Here is a 15,000-nt window from a genome sequence, read left to right on the forward strand (position 1 = left end):
CATCGTCACCATCATCACCATCATAATTACCATCAGCATCATCATCATCGTCACCATCATCACCATCACCATTATAATCATCATCATCATCATCATCATCAGCAGCAGCAGCAGCAGCAGCATCATCGTCATCACAGCGTGTAGCCGATGGTGCATATCAACTTGATGCTCAGCATGTGTTCCTGTTGGGATATCATCATCATCATCATCACCATCATCACACTCACCACCATCATCACCATAATGCCCGGCATGTGTTTCTGTTGGGACATCATCATCATCGTCCGGTATTATCGTCATCATCGTTATCATCACCACCACCGCCATCATTATCACTCACTTACTCAACATCACATGAGCAACCCTCCACCCCACCCCCATCCCCCTTCTTTCCTCTCCAAAGTATTCACCAGGACTACCCACAGATACACACATCTTTATATCATTTGCATGGTCCCAATTTGAACACCACACACATGCGCGCACGTGCAGATACTCGCATTCAACATATGCGCACAATCCCAATGATGTTCAGCTGTGGTGTGGTATGACAAAATTACCCCAAATATCGGTCCTTCTGCGCGGCAGTAAATGTCACCCATGCGCTGCTGGATATTGAAGTAGACAGAGCGCAAAACAAAATATCCCGAACAAACATAATGGACAAAATCAGGTGTTTCTCAGACAGTGTAATCATGTTAAATCTGGTCACGGATGTGCTGGGAATAACCTTTTTAAGAGTACGAAATGAGGTGGCACTGTTTCTATGCGTGGACACTTTTTTTTCTCTCTCTCCACCTTAAAATTGAGATTTGGGGTTACATTTTACATTGCGAGGTTGGCTCGACCATTGTGTGTGTGTGTGTGTGTGTGTGTGTGTGTGTGTAAATTAATCAAACCCTGCCAGGATGGAAAAGGAATGGAGGAAGAGGGGTATTTGAGGGAGAGTGGAAAGAGCTATCCCTATCCGACTCCTCTTCGATCCCAATCGACTGCCCCCCCTCTCCCCACCACCTACCCCGCTCCTTGCCCCACTTCCTCCCATCAACGCTGAAGTATTCAGGGGAGGTAAGGAGAGTCGGAACAAACCCGTCTCTCCCCATCCGTCACTTCCTGTCACATGACAGCACGTGGGCGCCAAAGCGAGGCTGGTGGGTCTCTTTCTCTTTTCTCCCTGCCGATAATTGATTGGCTGTTTGCAGACGGATAAATGGCCAATCACGAGCGCTCTTGACGCTCCGCATGGCGCTGTGACGTGATACGACTATCGAATGGAAGGTTCCTGCGTCATCATCAGTGGTGATCAAGTCCCTGAAAACGACACGGCAGCCAGATCTCATGTCCTACGTTGCTACGGCCGGGATCAGTTCTCGAGTCAACGATGTGCTGACGTTACATGTATTTAGTTAGCTTTCGTTTCGGCTTCAAGGAGGTGTCCAAGCGTGAGGATTGATTCATATACGATATCTGCAGAGAGAACAAAAGAGCAGAAGATGCTCTACTTGACCTGCACATCAGTAAACCCAAGGCGCTGGTCATGCCTTTAGAGTTAGAATAGAAATAAGAAAGAACTGGAACAATAAAAGAGTTGTTAATCGTAATCTCTCTCTCTCCCTCTCCCTCTCTTTAATGATTAATGATTAATGAATAATAATAATAATAATAATAATAATAATAATATCTATATAGCGCTGAATCTTGTGCAGAGACAAATCTAAGCGCTTTCACACCAGTCATTCACACGCATGCACAACTCTAAAACTGAAGAAATTGAAGACAAAGAAGAGACAGGGGAGGGAGGCTATCTTGTGAAGAGGTGGGTTTTAAGGCCAGACTTGAAAGAGCTTAGTACGGAGACCTGACGAAGCGAAAGAGGAAGTTCATTCCAAATGCAAGCTCCAGAGACAGAGAAAGAACGGCGTCCAACAGTGGAGTGTTTGAATCTGGATATGCGTAAACAGAGTGGATCCGAAGCCGATCGTAGAGAGCGAGATTGAGTGTAGAGGTGAAGGCAGCCACAAAGATAGGAAGGGGCAGATTTGTGAATACAAAAATGCATAAATTGGCAACGAACTAAGTAATTTTTTTTCGCCAAGTATCTTTCGTTCTGAATTTCGACATAATATCTAGACTTAGCAGTGAAGGTGATGAAAAAATGTGAATCATGATCGACCACGTAACGTACGGTGATACGATAACGAAGACCAGAGCTCAGTCATTGCCATGACAATCATCATGATTTATAACATCTTGTTGTTGTTGTTGTCACTTGTCGTGGTGTTGTTGTTGGTGGTAAAGTGGTGGTGTATACCTACCTGTTGTTTGGTGATACCCTGTTGCTTCAGCCATATTTTAATGCATTTGCTTATTTGTTTCATTTGTCATATTGCCATATTTCAGATCGTGTTCATGCTTTTACACAAACCTAAGGCTGGCTCTTAACACCCGGTCAGCACGTGCTTTTTTATTCCTATTATTTTCATTATTTTTTTACGAAAAAAAAGACATTAATTCGTTGCCGCTCCCCCACCCCCCTGTTTTATGGGAAAAACATGATGTGGTGTCGCGCATATGAGTCTGTCCGAACACTCTGACACCTCACTGAAACTGAAACCGTTTGAAGAGAGAGGTTGGAAAAGATATAATCTCCATCCTGGTCGCGCGAGGCACTGGGTTGGTACAGGGTTTGAACCCAGGATCTCACGACAACTGACGCCGCCCGTTGGTTGGGAACTGCTCACTTTGGCCTCCTGGAGCTGCTGTATTGGAATAATTTACCATCACGTTTAAAAAAATATTACTAACAACAACAACTTTAAGCAAAATCTAAAAATGTACCTATTCACAAAAATTGACGTCACCTGAAATCCAACATTGCTTTCGACAATTTGTGGGTTCCCTCTCACTCTCTCTTGAGTGGGTGCATTTGTGTGTGTGTGTGTGTGTGTGTGTGTGTGTGTGTTTCATGATTTTTTTTTCTTTTCTTCTCTTCTTCTTCCTTTTGTGGAATGGCTTTGAATGGTGAAATAATGGTATATTTTGATTGTGTTTTGATTTTGTGCTCATTTTCGCTTTTTTTAGCTTTATTCCCTCTTTAGGGCGAGGGCTGGATGTAAAAAAAGCATGTTACTTGCTTATCTATTACCCTCGTTAATAAAGATTTTGTCTTTGTCTTTGTCTTGTCTTGTCTTGTCTTACACCATAGCGGTGTAGCAGCCTATCCGTACACCTGTTGGTTTTTACCCCTGGGATAATCCAAGTTGATTAACCTTGCAGGGTCTAGATATATTACACTAGCCTTAAAAAAAAAAAAGATTATCGGGGACAATCTCCGACTTGTCAGAATAGACCGCTCATCCCGGCCTCCTATGCATTTTGAGGGTCGTTCTAGGACAGCTAGAGATGACCCACCCCCCTCCCCCCTCCCTGGAGGTACATTTGGTCCGTTCAGAATTGATCCCTCTCCCCTACTTGGCTGACATCAATCTGAAGAAGTGTCAGGATAGAGCAGCCCAGACCTGTGTACCCTTTTTCCTTGCTTCGTCACGTTGTACACAGGAGGGACTTGGATCCAGGCTGTTAAAGTAGGACTCCCCCCACCTTTGCTAACATTAAATTGAAATGTATACAGGATATTAAAGTAGGACTCCTCCCACCTTTGCTAACATTAAATTGAAATGTATACAGGATACTAAAGTAGGACCCCCCACCTTTGCTAACATTAAATTGAAATGTATACAGGATATTAAAGTAGGACTCCTTCCACCTTTGCTAACATTAAATTGAAATGTATACAGGATATTAAAGTAGGACCCCCCACCTTTGCTAACATTAAATTGTAATGGAGAGAGAGAGGGAGAGAGATAAGTCAAAAGTCAAAGTCAAAACTGTTTTAATTGTCAGGTCTCTGGCCCATAACAATTGGAGTACACAGTTTCACGAAAAAAACAAAACAAAAATAAACACAAAAAACAAACATCATGCATTATTTGAAATATTATTGAGACATTCTTTTCTGTGGCTAAGTGCTCTATATATAAACAAAGAAACTTTGTTATAATATCGACGTTTTCACAGGCTACAATCAAAGAATAAAAGCTTGAAGAACGACGGATATCTGTAATATTTAACTGATATTAAATCTTTTATCAGATCCTGATATTTGTGACACAGCAAAAGAAAGTGCACTTCATTTTCAATGGCATTACGACAGAAAGGACAACAGCTATCATCATTATCTAAATGGGGTCTGTATCGCAAATAACTATATCGCAAATATAATTGTATCGCAAATAACTGTGTATGGGGGACATACCAATTCTAAACTTGGCAACGCACACACACACACACACACAGAAACACACACACACATACAGAGGGGGGGGGGAGGTCAATATAAGCTGGCCCAGAACGACACCCCCCCCTCCCACTTCCATTTTGATAGCTTGACTAATTAAAGCCATTAGAAATGGGGTAATGTCCAACTAGTGTGGGCAATCTTGACAAACCACAAACGACACCAACAAGGGGTCATTGTTCGCTCAGAATATCCCTGGCGCTGAAACCCAAGCGAGGGAGGGGTGTGGGGAAACAGAGAGAGGGACCGACGGGTGCAATAGCCAAGTGGTTAAAGCGTTGGACTGTCAATCTGAGGGTCCCGGGTTCGAATCACGGTGACAGCGCCTGGTGGGTGAAGGGTGGAGATTTTTACGATCTCCCAGGTCAACATATGTGCAGACCTGCTAGTGCCTGAACCCCCTTCGTGTGTATATGCAAGCAGAAGATCAAATACGCACGTTAAAGATCCCGTAATCCATGTCAGCGTTCGGTGGGTTATGGAAACAAGAACATACCCAGCATGCACACCCCCGAAAACGGAATATGACTGCCTACATGGCGGGGTAAAAACGGTCATACACGTAAAAGCCCACTCGTGTGCATTCGAGTGAACGTGGGAGTTGCAGCCCACGAACGCAGAAGAAGAAGAAGAGAGGGGGGCCGGGGGGCGGGGGGGGAGGTGGGGGGCGGAGGGGTGAGGGTGTGTGTGTGTAGACTGAGGTTGTTACACCGCAGATTGGTGATTTTGGGACCAGTTAGTTCTCGCTGTTGGAATCAAGGCTTTTCGCTGCCGGACTGTTGGCATGAGGTCCGGACAGGCACCTAACTTAGGGTTTGTCTGGGATGTCTGGGATCTTAATGGGGAGGCCGGGGAACGGGGTGGGGGTATGGGTGAAGGATAGTTGGGGGAGTGGAGAGGGATTTGGGTTATTTTGTTGTCCGCAGCGCTCTCTCGCTCTCTCTCTTTGGTGTGTGTGTGTGTGTGTGTGTGCGTGCGTGCGTGCGTGCGTGCGTGCGTGCATACGTTCGTATGTGTGTGAGTGCACGCGCGCGCGCGCGTCTGTATGTATAGATTTTGTTTTATCCACATGTTGAACGGTTGCGTACTTGATGACCCTCCCGCGAGTCACAGAAATGAGGGCCGCTGCTGCTAGAGATATTCATGGTGCCAAGACGTTGGGCCGTGAACTGCAGGACAGCGGTGACTCGTAAACCACACCCAACCCCAGAGCCACACTTTCCTCTCCTACAGCCAATGGAAAGCCGTAGACACCACGAAAAGCGTAAGTCTGAGGTGAGGAAAGGAAATCGGGAGTTGCCTTGAGACCATTAGATATGTGATTGCGAATATGTGTGTGTGTGTGTGTGTGTGTGTGTGTGTGTGTGTGTGTGTGTGTGTGTGTGTGTGTGTGTGTGTGTGTGTGTGTGTGTGTGTGTGTGTGTGTGTGTGTGTGCGTGTGTGTGTGTGCGCGCGCGTGCATATGTGCGTCCCACCCCGAAAGCAAAAGTCTGGGAACCTCTTAGTTGATGGCTGCATGAGACGTTGCCCAAAGTTCTAGTGGAGGTACTCTTGAAATTGTATTGCGTTTGTCATTGACTTCATTTCCCCACCACTTCTTCTCAGCCACCGACACAATAAAAAAAAAAGGCTTTAGAGGGTCTATTCTGCTTTTAAAAATAACTAACTAAATAAACACAAGACTGGGTGACTGACCCTCTTATCTGCACGCAAATGGAACATCCCCCCCCCCGCCAGCTGCAGGCGCCAACTGTGACTGACTGACAGGTGGCAGATGATAATTCTAATTGATCGTCTGATTGTCACGTCTTGCCAGGCAGCAATTGCTTTAATGGAATCGGTTCCGGCAGACGGGTCAAACTGACACGTGAACTGACGTGAAAACGGAGACAATAAATAGCATTCCGTGTTCGGGAAACTTTTTGTTACAACAACAGAATCTCTCTTATCAAAACTAGCAATTTTCGTTGACATTGGTAGTTGTGGTGATGGTGGGGATGGTTGTGCTGTTGTTGTAGTTGGTTATGGTGGTGGTGGTGGTGGTAGTGGTGGTGACGGTGGTGTGTGTGTGCGCGCGCGCGCGCGTGTGTGTGTCCAAAGAGTGCAACACACAGATACACACAAACACAAAGACACGCACATGCATGTGCACTCGCTCACCGACACACACACTAACCCCACCCCCACCCCAATCATACATATACCTACACATACACACATTGAAGAAAAACACAACGGACCCCCCTCCCACGCATACACACACACACACACACACACACACACACACACACACACACACACACACACACACACACACACTTTGGTCCGATTCGCAGAACAATTCTGAGTTTAGCTCTCAGACTATTATCAAATTCATTACGGACCAAGTATTGCTCTAATGTCAAGTGCATATGCTTTAGTAACCTGACAATTAAGTATATAATTTTTGACTGTAGTTTGATGAAGCCTTATGTACACGAAAGTGTGTCTTCACAAGTGACTGAGAACGTTGATTTTTTTGACTTTTTGCATTCATTATCAGTTGTTTCGCTTGTCAGTTTAACGACTTCTCTTTTACGAAGTCCTTTAAGTAATTTCCTGTAATTGTATTTAGATTTGTTTTTCAAATTTCACCCTCATTTCTCCCTCCTTTGCCCAGTTTTCCCCAACCCTCCATTCATTCTCATCTCCCACCCCTTCTAACCGATAATACTCAAATGTATTCATAACTACTTTAACCGGGAACCGGCAAGCCTGTGATAACCATCGGGGCATTTCCCTGCTCTCCATCGCAGGCAAGATACTTGCCAGGACCCTACTAAACCGCCTCACAGCACACCTTGACCAAGGTCATTTGCCTGAGAGCCAATGTGGATTCCGGAAAGAGCGCGGAACCACCGACATGGTGTTTGCTGCAAGGCAGCTGCAAGAGAAATGTCAGGAGCAAAATGCTGATCTGTTCTCCACCTATGTCGACCTCACTAAGGCCTTCGACACCGTGAGTAGCGAGGGACTGTGGAAGATCATGGCCAAGTACGGATGCCCTCGGAAATTTATTTCCTTGGTCAGCCAATTTCATGAAGGCATGCAGGCTCGAGTCCGGGACAAAGGCGAAACATCTGCTCCTTTTGCTGTCACAAATGGTGTCAAGCAAGGCTGCGTCCTGGCTCCAACGCTGTTCAGCCTCATGTTCTCTGCAATGCTTACTGATGCCTTCAGAGATGGCGATGTTGGAATCGGCCTAAAGTACCGAACAGATGGCAAGTTGTTTAACCTCAGAAGGCTTCAAGCAAAAACGAAGGTCATGACAGACATCATCAGAGACTTTTTGTTTGCTGATGATTGTGCCCTCAACGCTGGATCTGAAGCTGACATGCAACTCAGCGTCGACAAGTTTGCCACTGCCAGCAGGAACTTCGGCCTTACCATCAGCACGAGGAAAATTGAAGTTCTCCATCAGCCAGCCCCAGGGAAACCCCACGTTGAGCCCAACATCACAGTCAACAGACAGAGACTCAGTGCGGTGGAGCGGTTCACATACCTTGGCAGCACACTGTCACGAAATGCGTCCATCGACGATGTAGTGAACGTCAGGATTGCAAGAGCAAGCGCAACTTTTGGTAAACTCAATGCAAATGTCTGGAACAGAAGAGGCATTAGTCTTGAGACCAAGCTAAAGGTCTACAGAGCAGTAGTTCTCCCCACACTATTGTACGCCTGTGAAACATGGACAGTGTACCAACGACATGCCAAGAAGCTGAACCACTTCCACACAACATGCCTCAGGAAGCTACTGAACATGAAGTGGCAAGACAAGACCCCAGACACAGAGGTGCTCGCAAAAGTCACCCTTCCCAGCATCTTCACCATCCTGATGCAGTCCCAGCTTCGCTGGGCTGAACACGTGGCGCGCATGCCAGACCATCGGCTGCCCAAAAGGCTCTTCTATGGCGAGCTGCAACAAGGGAAGAGATCACACGGAGGTCAGAAGAAGCGCTTCAGAGATACTCTGAAAGTCTCTCTGAAAGCGTTTGATATCAACCCTGACTCCTGGGAGGAATCTGCAGTGGACCGTGACAAATGGCGCGCTGCTGTGCACAAAGGCGTCAAGTTGTGCGAGGCCAACAGGACTGCTGCAGCTGTTAAGAAGAGGCAGGCCAGAAAGTCGCGGGCAAACAAGCTCCCTGACAATGATATGCCTGTCTTTGTCTGCCCCAACTGTCAGCGAACATTTTGTGCGCAGATTGGACTATTCAGCCATCTGCGCATTCACAGATAGATTCATGAGCATCCCCCCACCCCCACCCCACCACCACCCTCCCCCCATCCCCCAGCTGGATGACAACGATGGTCATCATCGATCTCGATGGACACACCACCACCAACAAAATGTCTTCAATCATCGATATATGTGACGGGACATTAAACAAAATTCCTCCACACACACACACACACACACACACACACACACACACACACACACACACACACACACACACACACACACACACACACACACACACACACCCACTCCCCACACCCCGCCATCCCCTCTGACTCCAACACTGTCCAGCACTGACCACAATCCAAGGAGGCAGGTTGTCAGTGGTGGAGGACTTTGCGAAGCAGGCCGTGTAGTTGGTCCAGGGTTTGCCGCTCGTCGGGGACCTGTACCACGTACCATTCTCCAGGCAGTGCTTCGTGGCATACTCTGCAACAACAACAACAATGTTCCGAAACCCCCGACAACGGAGTATGGCTGCCACCATGGTGGGGTAAAAACGGTCATACACGTAGAAGCCCACTCGTGTACATAGGAGCGAACGTTCCGCGGTATCAGTTTCAGTTTCAGGTTCTCGATCAAGGTGGCGTCGCTGCGTTCAGACAATTCCAAAATATTATACGCTACAGCACGATCATCTACTGGGAAGATGTCTGACCAGCAGCATAACCAAACGCGCTTAGTCAGGCCTTGAGTGCACACACACACACACACACACACACACACACACACACACACACACACACACAGATATACTCAGCCAATTCCATGAAAGCATGCAGGCTCGAGTCCAGGACAAAGGCGAAACATCTGCTCCCGCACGCGGGACATCCGAATAATTAGACGCTCAGTTCGATTTTCTAATTAAACTTGAGAGAAAGGGCGAGAGCGGGATTCGAACCCAGACTCTCACAAGACTCTGTATTGGCAGATGAGCGTCTTAATAACCATTCTGCACCCTTACCCCTTCTGATCCACATATCATTTCAAATCAAACCATGCTGGTTATAGCCAAGACGACCACTATGGAGCCATTTTTGGGGCTGAATACCTGTCAGTTTTTAAAACCAGTCGCAGAGAACGCAAAGCAATACCAAAAGACCAATGAATTAAAACAACGGCAAATGGATCAGATCATCCATGTCTCACCTACATCATGTAAACTTTAAATCATGTGATGAAAAAAAAAAAAATGGAAAATCGATGTCTCGCCCACATTATGTAAACTTTAAATCATGTGATGAAAAAAAAAAATAGTGGAAATTTTTTTTAAAAGACTGTTCCGAGTGGATTACAACTGGGGCATCCTTTTCCTGCTTGGGAGAATTTAGCAGCAATTTTATAGGTGATATATATATATATATATATATATATATATATATATATATATACATCTATATATATATATATATATATATATATATATATATATATATAACCAGCCAAAGGAATGACACTTCATATCGGTCACTCACATCATTATTGCCTCATTTACAACGACCGTTCCATGCATCATTGTCAGTATCAAAAGTACAGACCGGCGTGGTCGAAGCCGTTGATGTAGGAGGGGCAGCGTTGGTAGCCCACAGTGCCGGCCGCTGTGTCAGGCCAACACATCACATCGTCCCACGTGCGGTTGCAGAACAGACCTGCACACATTGTCATCGTCATCATCATCGTCATCATCATCGTCGTCGTCGTCGTCGTCATCGTCATCGTCACTGTCGTTGTCACCGTCATAGCTGTCGTTGTCGTCATCGCATCATCATGATGGTTATTACTACCGTGATTATAATAATGATATCATTATCATATTTCGCGACCGTCATCCCCACAATGATCATCGTCGTCGTTGTCGTCGTCATCATCATCATCATCACCATCGTTGACGTTGCTGATCTCTCTCTCTCTCTCTCTCTCTCTCTCCATAACACACAACACACTCGCACCCAAGCACGTGCAGAACGATGCCTCCAAACACTTCGTGGCCTGATCCAGTTCTACTTGGGCTGAAGTGTTCGCTGCTGTGCCTTGCCTTGCCTTGCCAGCTGGATCGCTTACCAGTGACAATCTCGATATTGACAATAATGATTGCGTCATATGATTGTACATTTAAAACAAAACATTGCCATGGTCTCCATGTCTGTCACATCGCGTCGCGTTTACTCATGCTTGTCGTGTCGCATTGCTGAATGGGCTGAACAGCTTAATAGCAATAAAATACGTTCGTTCTTCTCTCTCTCTCTCTCTCTCTCTCTCTCTCTTTAGAGGGGATATACTGTTGTCTCAGGTCAGCATATTGAGGGCATTGTAACACAAAGTGAACTTCTGTTTCTTTTTGAAAATCACAGAAAGGACAAGACAGCTCATCATCTGTTACGTTTAAAACGTAATGTATGTGTATTGAGTTGTGACACACCAAGTCGTAAACGTATTAAGCTAATTCTGGCTTGAATATGTTTCAGCTCCAACAAAAATGGAGAAAGTACAAGACTATTTTTAAAAGTACGATATAGTGAGAAACGCTCACTGTCTGATAGCTGTAAAGACCAACGTTCTTTGTATTCATTTACCAGTCTGTTTTTTAATGTGCTTAGAAATTCTTTTTCATTTCCCACCCCCTGATTCTCCCAAACCTCCTGAATATAATACTCCGTCCTTGTTTAATATGACATTGCTTTTTGCAAGTGAAAACCAGTCATTGGTCATGCACTTGGCTATATTCCTAGACAAAGTTTTGAAAGTTCGTTGCTTATAGTGTTATGTTTGTGTTGCGTGCGCCTATGCATTACCTGTAACCACCCCTACTGACATGGGCCAATGGCCTTTTCATTAAAACATTTCAGTGTTCAGTGTTCCTCTCTCTCTCTCCTCTCTCTCCTACACCACATCTCCGAGGCTCCAGTACAAAGGGGGAAGTGGGGGTGAGGGGAAGAAGGGTTGTGGAACTCAGCCACAGGGAGCAAAGGACACGGCAGCATTACAGCCATTCTATGGCACTGAAGTAGCCTCCCTTGCCTGCCCTGCCTTGTCTTTAGTTTCTGCAGTATTAGAGTTATGCATGCGTGTGAATGACTCGTGCGAAAGCGCTTTGATTTGTCTCTGCACAAGATCCAGCGCTATATAAATACCATTATTATTATTAAGTGTTTCCAGCAGTCAGCACGGCAGCATTGCAGACATTCTATGGCACTGAAGTATTTCCAGCAGTCAGCACGGCACCATTACAGACATTCTATGGCACTGAAGTGTACCCAGCAGTCAGCACGGCACCATTACAGACATTCTATGGCACTGAAGTGTTTCCAGCAGTCAGCACGGCACCATTACAGACATTCTATGGCACTGAAGTGTTTCCAGCAGTCAGCACGGCAGCATTGCAGCCATTCTATGGCACTGAAGTGTTTCCAGCAGTCAGCACGGCAGCATTACAGCCATTCTATGGCACTGAAGTGTTTCCAGCAGTCAGCACGGCACCATTGCAGCCATTCTATGGCACTGAAGTGTTTCCAGCAGTCAGCACGGCAGCATTGCAGCCATCATGTGGCACTGAAGTGTACCATGAGTGCCTTGGGTATGGGCTCTGTGACGTGTCTTCCTGCACTCACTCACTGCTCGGAATCTCGATCGGATTCTTCTCGCCTTTAGTTTTTATTTCTCGCTTTTACTTTAGTATTTTGATAGACCTGTACGGCTTATTCGTTCACCAATAGACTCCAACCGACTGCTGCCACACTATCACGACCACACAGTCATAATCATGCATTCACCACCACTATTCATCACCACAATCACACACACTGCCATTGGTGATTCTGTTGCTCGTGAGAAAGAGCGAAGGTCGGGGGGCGACAGGAGTCAGAAACACAGGTGGCAAAATCAAGGATTGACCGTTTCTCTGTCTGTCTGTTTATCTGTTTCTGCCCGTCGACATCAGTCACAGGAGCACAAACAGACACGGCACCATTACAGCCATTCTAATGCACGTGAATGTTTCAGCATGTCAGCAGGCAGCATTGCAGACCATTCTATCGGCAGTGACAGGTCCAGCAGTCGCCGGCACCAATCACACATGCACTGAGCGTCGCAGACATCAGACACACCACACACACACACACAATACGCACACTGAAGTGTCAGCAGCAGCACAGCTATGTACAGCCATCTACACGAACGGATTCCACATCAGCACGCACCACTACAGCTGAAACAGCACAGCACCACGAACGAAAAAGAAGAAGAAGAAGAAGAAGAAGAAGAAGAAGAAGAAGAAGAAGAAGAAGGTACTATGGTTAAGATGCTCGTCTAACAATACAGAGAGTCCGTGAGGGTCTGGGTTCGAATCCCTCTCTTGCCCTTTCTCCCATGTTTGCCTGGAAAATCAAACTGAGCATCTGGTCATTCGGATGAGATAATAAACCGAGGTCCCGTGTGCAACACGCACTTGGCGCACTGAAAAGGAACCCATGGCAACGAGATCGGTATTGTCTTCCGGCAAAATGGCAAGCAAAACGCTGAAGAAGAAACCCACTCTGATGTGTGCACAAATATATATTATATATACATACACTCAAAGCCTGGCTAAGCGCGTTGGGTTACGCTGATGGTCAGGCATCGGCCTAGCAGATGTGGTGTGGCGTATATGGATGTGTCCGAACGCAGTGATGCCTCCTTGAGAAACTGGAACTGAAACTGAAACTGGCATTGGCAAAGAGGCTGATTTTACTCACATGCCTACATGACCGGATTTCTAATACGCAGGGTTCACAAAAAGGTGAGGTGCACAGTCTTCTTCTTTCGGGGACATGGTGAAATAAAGTTTGTGGAATTAACTTAGACTTTGGAAGTTAGCACTGCAAAGATCGCTGTGACTTTGGAACTTAGCACTGCAAAGATCGCTGTGACTTTGGAAGTTAGCACTGCAAAGATCGCTGTGACTTTAGAACTTAGCACCTGCAAAGATCGCTGTGACTTTGGAACTTAGCACTGCAAAGATCGCTGTGACTTTGGAATTTAGCACTGCAAAGATCGCTGTGACTTTGGAAGTTAGCACTGCAAAGATCGCTGTGACTTTGGAAGTTAGCACTGCAAAGATCGCTGTGACTTTGGAAGTTAGCACTGCAAAGATCCCTGTGACTTTGGAAGTTAGCACTGCAAAGATCGCTGTGACTTTGGAACTTAGCACTGCAAAGATCGCTGTGACTTTGGAACTTAGCACTGCAAAGATCGCTGTGACTTTGGAACTTAGCACTGCAAAGATCGCTGTGACTTTGGAACTTAGCACTGCAAAGATCGCTGTGACTTTGGAACTTAGCACTGCAAAGATCGCTGATAATGCATCCCGGCCCAGGCTCCATTACCGTCGACAGCCCGCGCCTTCTCGCAACTTCTCACGTTCTCGTACTGCACGAGAAAGCGTGGGATTGCCGCGAGAAAGCGTGGTCGTTTTCATCTTGAGTGGCCTGTGTCTGCCTGTGAGTGTTTTGGCCTTTAGCGAGTGACCCTTTCACGATGGTAAAGGGTTGCCCCTCTCATCTCAGAGGATTGGGGAAAGTCCTTGCCACGTTACCATGACAGAATACTTTCTGATACACTGGTGTTGCTTGGAAGACATCTGTTATTCATTTGCATGATTTATGTTTGGGCCACGAATGGCCTCCGAAGCAAAATTCGGCGGGAAACCGGGAGGAGCAGAACATGGGCTTTTCTGGGACTCACTGATAAATCACGCTCCGGGTCACACACAGAGAACGTTCACGAAGAGTTGATCTGTGTGTGGAACTGTCAAAAAGATTCATTTCCCTAGACTGAGTGTCTTCATTCTGATGGAAACGATCGTTCAGCGATTCGCTTGACTGGGTGTCATCTGAGGCTGATATTGCTGGACATCGATCAATGTCTTTGAAGTAGCATCATCGGTTGCCTTTACTGGGGGGAAGGGGGGGGGGGGCAGGGGGCAGGGGGGTGTGGGTGGGGACGGGGGGATGTCGTATCATACTGCATTTTCCTGCATAACACTGCTTTGCGTTGCATTGCGTTCCACTACATTGTATTGTACTGTATTGTATTGCATTGTATTGCATTGCATAGACTATTGCGTTCCACTATATTGCACTGCTTTGCATTGCATCGCATAGACCATTGCTTTCCACTACATTGTATTGTATTGTATTTATTGCATTGTATTGCATTGCACTGCATATACTATTGCGTTCCACTATATTGCATTGCTTTGCATTGCATCGCATAGACCATTGCTTTCCACTACATGGGTGTACAGTCACTTACTGATTGACTAGTTCAGTTCAGTTCAGTTCAGTTCAGTTACTCCAGGAGGCGATCACAGCGTTGGGACAAATCC

At 46.2% G+C, this 15,000-nt stretch overlaps 1 protein-coding gene across 5 annotated transcripts in view; it reads right to left on the bottom strand.

Moving 5' to 3' along the window:
* Positions 1-15,000, bottom strand: part of LOC143276550 (vasoactive intestinal polypeptide receptor 1-like) — a 251,435-nt gene that overhangs the window by 19,443 nt on the left and 216,992 nt on the right. For 4 of the 5 annotated variants that reach the window (XM_076581141.1, XM_076581150.1, XM_076581123.1 and 1 more), the window contains 2 exons: positions 10,178-10,288; positions 8,938-9,068 (listed from right to left, as the gene is read on the bottom strand). In XM_076581141.1, coding sequence (XP_076437256.1) covers positions 8,938-9,068; positions 10,178-10,288 — 242 coding nt within the window. Of the gene's footprint in view, positions 1-344; positions 374-8,937; positions 9,069-10,177; positions 10,289-15,000 lie in introns of those variants that run through there. The other variant, XM_076581158.1, reaches the window with a different exon arrangement.

Source organism: Babylonia areolata, chromosome 2 (assembly GCF_041734735.1).
Source record: "Babylonia areolata isolate BAREFJ2019XMU chromosome 2, ASM4173473v1, whole genome shotgun sequence".
In the NCBI taxonomy this organism is placed as follows: Eukaryota; Metazoa; Mollusca; class Gastropoda; order Neogastropoda; family Buccinidae; genus Babylonia; species Babylonia areolata.